General features: G+C 55.4%; 1 protein-coding gene across 1 annotated transcript in view; it reads right to left on the bottom strand.

The window, feature by feature from the left end:
• Positions 1 to 1,435: 1,435 nt before the first annotated feature.
• The window catches only part of KSR2 (kinase suppressor of ras 2), a 97,169-nt gene continuing 91,474 nt past the window's right edge, over positions 1,436 to 7,130 (bottom strand). Inside the window, exons 17-19 of the mRNA XM_062010050.1 lie at positions 5,965 to 6,096; positions 1,925 to 2,054; positions 1,436 to 1,573 (exon numbers count right to left, since the gene is read on the bottom strand). Of these exons, the coding sequence (XP_061866034.1) occupies positions 1,436 to 1,573; positions 1,925 to 2,054; positions 5,965 to 6,096 (400 nt within the window). The remainder of the gene's footprint in view (positions 1,574 to 1,924; positions 2,055 to 5,964; positions 6,097 to 7,130) is intronic.

The raw sequence follows: 7,130 nt of genomic DNA, 5'->3' as shown, positions 1-7,130 counted from the left end.
TGCTGGGCAGCCACAGCCCATGGCAGCCTGAGCATGGCTTGGTGATTGCAAAACCCTTCCTAAGCCCAACCAGGCAATTACACAGCCTACTGCCTTGGGGTTCATCAACCTTCAGCTTCCCTTGCCCGGCTGCCAGAGCCACCCTGGTGCCTGCTCAGAGCATGGATTGGTAATTAACTTCCCTCCTGATTAACAGCTTCTGTTCCAGATGATTTGGGGGCCATCTGAGTGCTGGGTTCCTGCTATTCCCAGGAGCCCCTTGTCAGCCCTGAGCACACAGGGCTGGGAGCTGGCAAGAAGGGACACTCCATCAGCTTCCACTGTGCCCATCACCTTGGGGCCACGTGTGTTTGCCACACAGATAAGGAAGTGAAGAGGTTTGTTATCAGATGCAGGAGGAGAAACCAACATCTCCATCCTTCAATGAGGTCCAAGAGGGATGCCAGAAGCAGTTCAAAGTGCCTTCACTTCTCTCCCTCAGCTCACCTTTGCCTCCCTCCCTTCCCATTCCCAGCTCCCTTGTCCTGGGATGTGTTGCTGGAAGAAGGAGAAGTGTCCCCTGTGAATGCAGCCCCTGCATGGGTGAGGCTTTTGGTCCTATTTGTCATAATACAATGAATTCAAGGGAAGAAAATGAGTTTCTAAGTGATTCTTCTGCGTTTTGCCTGCTGTTACCAACAGGCCAGGTCCTGAATCCCTGACTGGGGACCCATTGACACTGTGTTTGCAGAAGCAGAGAGATGTGACTAAGCCAAAGCAATGCAATGGAGCAGGTCTTGGCCACAAGTCATCTGTGGGAGGAGAGGAGAGGAGAGGAGAGGAGAGGAGAGGAGAGGAGAGGAGAGGAGAGGAGAGGAGAGGAGAGGAGAGGAGAGGAGAGGAGAGGAGAGGAGAGGAGAGGAGAGGAGAGACCTTCCCCTTCTCCCACTGCTGGAGGCTGAGATGGCTGACACAGGCTCCAGGTCTGGAGAGAGACCCTGGGCAAGATACTGCCCCCTCATCCATTAAATCTGGACAAAAGAAGGTAAAAAGACCTTCCCAGGAAGGAGAGCTGCTCTGAGTGTGGTGCACAGGCAGGCACTGCAGCCCTGGTCGATGTCCTCATAGCAGATGTCCCCAAAGGAGATGTCCCCAAGGTCCTGGCTCCAGCCTGCCCTCAGTCCTGCCCTGCTTCTTCCTCCTGGCATTGGTGGAACACATCACCAGGTTTCTCCTGATCTTCTCCATCCACTTTCCCAGGCTTCTCACCCCAACAAGGAAAGCTGGCATGGGGACAGCACTCTGTGACCACCCTTCCTGCCCACTCAGCTGGCAGCAAATGTCCCCACAGCATGTCCCCAAGCACCCCCAGTGCCAACACCAGACACTCAACAGCAAGAGCAAGCCCTCAGGGGGTACAGACAGAGCTGCCCAAGGGACAAGAAGGGGCAGAGACTTACTCTGCTGACTTCCAGAAGTGCCCAGGGTGGGAAAGGCGACGGTTGCGCTTTGGCAGTTTCTCCAGCATGTCCATGAGCTTGGTGAAGGTGGGTCTCTCCTCTTGCTCATATGCCCAGCAGAAGAGGAGGATGTCCTGTAGCCACACAGGGCAAACACATAAGCAAACAGAGCCAGTCCCTCTCCCTCCATAACCCCCAAGCCCTATGTCCACCCCTGTCCATCACCACGTCCTTGAGAAGGTCCAAGGTGGATGGGATGTGTCCATCCCATGGGGACCCCATCTCCATCACCACATCCTGGTGACAGGCTGGGGCAGAGGGGACATGCAAGCTGAGCTGATATTTGTGCCATAGCAGCAGGATAAAGCCTCTTTGGCTCTGGAAGGAAGGAACCCTTCCCACCCAAGGGGTGTGCCAGGGGGGGCACATTTCCCCTCCATGCACACACACACATGGGGTTCCAGCACGTGCCCTACACCACATACCGAGATCTCCTTGCCCATCCCAATCTGGCTGAGGTTGGGCTTCATCCCTCTTCCCACTTGCCAGATTATTGCCTCTGCTGGCTGTGTCTTGAAGGGCCATTCCCGTGCGTGCAGCTCGTACCAGATCGTGCTGTTGGGAGATGGTGACGATTAGAGACAGGAGGAGCTGAGAGGCAGCCAGGGGAGGGACATCTGGCCATTATAGAGTCATGGAATGACAGCATGCTGGGGTTGGAAGGGCCCTGCAGAGCTCACCCAGCCCCAACCCCTGCTACAGCAGGTTCCCCTGGCTCAGGGGCACAGGAACGTGTCCAGGTGGGGTTGGGAACCTCCCAAGAAGGAGCCTCCACACCCTCCCTGGGCAGCCTGGGCTCCCTCAGCTCAGCACCAAAGGACTTGCTCCTCCTGAGCCAGTGGAACCTTTTGTGTTCCAGCTTGTGCTTCCCACTCCTTGTCCTGCACACACACCCACCCAGAAGCTGCTTCATGCCAGCCAGGACACCAGAAGTGCTCACTGCTCATCACAAACAGCACCGCTCCCAGCTGCCAGATGGGGAAACTGAGGCTGTTGATCTGAAAGCAAGCCAGCAGCCAGCTGCAGCTCCCATACACCAGGGAAGAAGCTGACCCACAGACAGGAGGGTGGCAGGTGATGGGAAGCAGAGGCAGGAGCAGAGCTGCCAACCAGGGACTCCCTCACTGAGCTGCAATAGCTCTTCACCCTGCTGCCCACAGAACTGTTCCATAGATGATACAGGGGATAACTATGTGGTCCAGCTGCTGGGCTAGAGTTTATATAACTTTGCCAAGCTGTCCAGGGCAGTGAGCACCAGGGAAGGATGAGCCTGAGCAACCTTTCCCTTTATCTTCTGCTAGAAGTGCTCCAAGCCACCAAACCCCATCCAAGCCATGGCATGAACCATCCCCAGCACCCTTCCTAGGTGATGGCACACGTGGACCCTCAGCCATCTGCCACTGCTCTTATCACTAAGCCAAGCTCTCCTTTCCATGAGAACTCCCAAATCCAAGGGAATATCCCAAACCCAGGGTGTCTCTGGCAGAGCCACCCCCATCATCCTCCACCCAGGAGTCTGACATCCTCATCTTCTGGCACCCAGAGGCTGGATGAGCCCCAGCTCCCACAGAGCTGGCCCTGCTCTCCAAGGCAAACTCCCTGAAGCTGCTTTTCCCTTCAAGGGATGTCATCATGTCTGGTTAAAGCAGCAAGAAATGGGGTTAAAATGACATCAGAGTGGGGAAAGGAATCTGGTGGAGGGGGTCTGATAGACGAAAGATCACTCTTGGGTGGGGGAGCTCCCTGATTTGGGGAATCAGTCCTCCTCATCTGGGAAAAAGAGGCACAGTTTGACTTGTAAAGCCCCAACAATGTGACTCAAGTGAGCTGCCCATTGGTGCTGTAGATGGGGAGGCTGTGGGAGGCTGGAGAGAGGCAGGAAAAGCTTCTGAGGGAGGAGCAGAGACTTTGGAGGTGCCTGAATGCACCCAATGCAGTCAAATGCAAGTCTCTAGTTGAGAGCTTGAGGCTGAAGTTTCCATCTCCTCACTTGAAGAGCCACCCCTTCCACACACACTTTGAATTAACATTTCTCTCTTCTTGAAAAGACTTTTCCCTCCTGCTGTTGCTGATCCCCAAAGCTCCAGAGGGAAGCAGTGATGGCAACAACCCTTTGGCTCATCCCCGAGCATCCCAGGCTCAGCAGAGGGCAACAGAAACAAGAAAGAGGGGGGAAAAAACACAGGGAAACCTTTTAATCTTTGCTGGAAACCAAAAATTGGGCTTTCCATAAAGGCAGAGCTCACACTCAGGGCAAAAATAAGGAGGAGGAAAAGCTGAGGCTGTGTAACCTGCTCTGACTTCATTTGGAATGAGCTCGATGAGCCTTTAATTGCTTCTTGTGCTCAACTTTATACCTCAGGAAGGGAAAAAGAGTATTAAAGCAGCCCCTTTCAACTGTAATTACTGTGTTTCTGATGGAAATATTGCCTCAGATAACAGCCCCACACACACTAATCCCCCCAGCCTTTAAGGTATCCATGAGAAAATGAATCCTCTGGGTAAAACCCTCAGCCCTACACGAAAGGTTTTATCAGGGTGTGACTGGGCTCCTGCCATAAGGGAGGGTTGTTCTCAGAGCAATGACAGGAGCAATGAGCTGCTTTGCTGTAGGAGACTCAGCAGTTCTCCTCTTCTTGGCCTTTTGGCATCTTTTCTCCCCCCAGCAGCCCTGGTTGGTTGTGGCAGCCACTGCTGCCAGCCCATCTGCAGCTGGCTGGTGGGGAGCAGTGGGCTGTGTGAGGGCTCTTGTGGCCTCAGCCTCTTATTCCCCAGCCCTCTGCAGCTGGCTGGTGGGGAGAAGTGGGGTGTCTGAGAGCTCTCAGGTTTGTGTCCTCAGCTTCTGGCATCCCCAGCCCTTCTGCAGCTGGCTGGTGGGGAGAAGTGGAGTGTCTGGGGGCTCTCAGATTCCTGTATCAGCCTCTGGCATCTCCAGCCCTTCTGCAGCTGGCTGGTGGGGAGAAGTGAGGTGTCTGAGAGCTCTCAGGTTTGTGTCCTCAGCTTCTGGCATCCCCAGCCCTTCTGCAGCTGGCTGATGGGGAGAAATGGGGTGTCTGAGGGCTCTCAGATTCCTGTATCAGCCTCTGGCATCCCCAGCCCTTCTGCAGCTGGCTGGTGGGGAGAAGTGGGGTGTCTGAGGGCTCTCAGATTTGCAGCCTCAGCCTCTGGCATCCCCAGTCCTTCTGCAGCTGGCTGATGGGGAGAAGTGGGGTGTCTGAGGGCTCTCAGGTTTGTGTCCTCAGCTTCTGGCATCCCCAGCCCTTCTGCAGCTGGCTGATGGGGAGAAGTGAGGTGTCTGAGAGCTCTCAGGTTTGTGTCCTCAGCTTCTGGCATCCCCAGCCCTTCTGCAGCTGGCTGGTGGGGAGAAGTGGGGTGTCTGAGAGCTCTCAGGTTTGTGTCCTCAGCCTTTGGCATCCCCAGCCCTTCTGCAGCTGGCTGATGGGGAGAAGTGGGGTGTCTGAGGGCTCTCAGGTTTGTGTCCTCAGCTTCTGGCATCCCCAGTCCTTCTGCAGCTGGCTGGTGGGGAGAAGTGGGATGTCTGGGGGCTCTCAGGTTTGTGTCCTCAGCCTTTGGCATCCCCAGCCCTTCTGCAGCTGGCTGGTGGGGAGAAGTGGGGTGTCTGGGGGCTCTCAGGTTTGTATCCTCAGCCTCTGGCATCCCCAGCCCTTCTGCAGCTGGCTGGTGGGGAGAAATGGGGTGTCTGAGGGCTCTCAGATTCCTGTATCAGCCTCTGGCATCTCCATCCCTTCTGCAGCTGGCTGATGGGGAGAAGTGAGGTGTCTGAGAGCTCTCAGGTTTGTGTCCTCAGCTTCTGGCATCCCCAGCCCTTCTGCAGCTGGCTGGTGGGGAGAAATGGGGTGTCTGAGGGCTCTCAGATTCCTGTATCAGCCTCTGGCATCTCCATCCCTTCTGCAGCTGGCTGATGGGGAGAAGTGGGGTGTCTGAGAGCTCTCAGATTCCTGTCCTCAGCCTCTGGCATCCCCAGCCCTTCTGCAGCTGGCTGATGGGGAGAAATGGGGTGTCTGAGGGCTCTCAGATTCCTGTATCAGCCTCTGGCATCCCCAGCCCTTCTGCAGCTGGCTGGTGGGGAGAAATGGGGTGTCTGAGGGCTCTCAGATTTGCAGCCTCAGCCTCTGGCATCCCCAGCCCCCAGCAATTTCATCTCTGGTCATCCCCAGCCAACATCCAGAGCACCTTCTCCTTGGTACCCACCCCAGGAGAAGGAAGGGGAGAGCTGCCACCAGATGGTCCAGATCCCACTGCCCACAGCCAAAGCAGGAGGATTTGTGGGTTTAAGGGGGGAATGCACTCAACATTCCTCAAAGAGAGAAGATGCCCCGAGCTCAGTGCTGGGCATTCCCACAGGCAGCATCCCCATCCCCTCCTGACTGCTCAGAGCACTTCACACCTGCCACAAACATGCCAGTTCTCTGCAGCTTGTCCCAGCCTTGGGGGGGAGACTCACCCCAGTGCAAAGACATCAGAGTGCTTGGAGAAGGGCAGCTTGTCCTCCTCGGTGTCTGGCGAGAGCTGGCGGATGATCTCAGGGGCGAGGTGGCACAACCAGCCGTTCTGGATCCGCAGCTTGTTCTCCCTCCTGCCAAAACACAGAGCCAAAGCCATGGGTACCATGAGGCTGGGAGAACATCATCACTGGTAAACAGGCCCCCAGTTTTCTCACTCTCTCTCCTTGAGGCATTTAAACCCAGTTTTCCCCTACAGCATCCTTGCAAAGTCAAGTTTTAGCCCTGCTCTGAGAAACAGCAGCGTGGTGGCTTCATGCTCATCCCTGCCAGGGCCAAATTTGGGCACTTGGATAGTGGCTGTGCCAGGGTGGGGATGGGGATGAAGGTATGCCAGGGTCCTCACTGTGACCACTACCCCAGAACATCTCCAAAGAGCAGGGACAAAGTGTTACCTGGGGTAAACCCCACCAGCACTGACACCTGAGCTGTCCCCACTGAGGTTTGAGCAGGAGGTTGGGCTGGGGACATCTAAAAGTGTCTTCTGAGCAAACCCATCCTAAGTAATGGCCTGGAAATCAGGGGTTTCAGGTGTTTGGCCCCAAACAGCCCCTTCAGCACACCTTTGTGTGCCAGCATCTGATGCCATCACCCATGGGAGCAGCCTGGCTTCCTTAGGATCAGAAGCCCCTCAGATATGTTTTCCTCTACCTCCTCAAGCTCCATCTTTACCTCCTCAAGCTCCATCTTTACCTCCTCAAGCTCCCCTGCTCAGAACAAATATATTAGGCTCCTTTGGCCAACAGCATCCTCTGATGCTGGTTGTTTCTTCACCCTTTATACCCACCACCAGGCACCACTGGCTTAAAAAAGGTCCTCACACAGAGATCATCAGTAGTGGCCACACATTAAACACCTTGATCATGAATGAGCCCAAGCCCAAATTCATCAGCAGGAGGTGGCAAAAACTGTCCCCTGTCACATCAGGATAGAGAAGGAGGAGTCCACCATCTCCTATGGAGGAATTTCCCCCTGGTTGTGCTTTGATGCCCTCTCTGAGATGGTGATGCACAAGGGTAAGGGATGGCTGGGGAGTCATCTGCTCTCCTGAGCTTCACCCTGGGGCTGAAGGTACTTCATACTACTTCAGGCTGGGTCCCAGAGGACA

This window comes from Colius striatus, chromosome 17, assembly GCF_028858725.1.
Source record: "Colius striatus isolate bColStr4 chromosome 17, bColStr4.1.hap1, whole genome shotgun sequence".
In the NCBI taxonomy this organism is placed as follows: domain Eukaryota; kingdom Metazoa; phylum Chordata; class Aves; order Coliiformes; family Coliidae; genus Colius; species Colius striatus.
The sequence above is the reverse complement of the archived record's forward strand: the minus strand, read 5'-3'. Positions and strand labels throughout refer to the sequence as shown.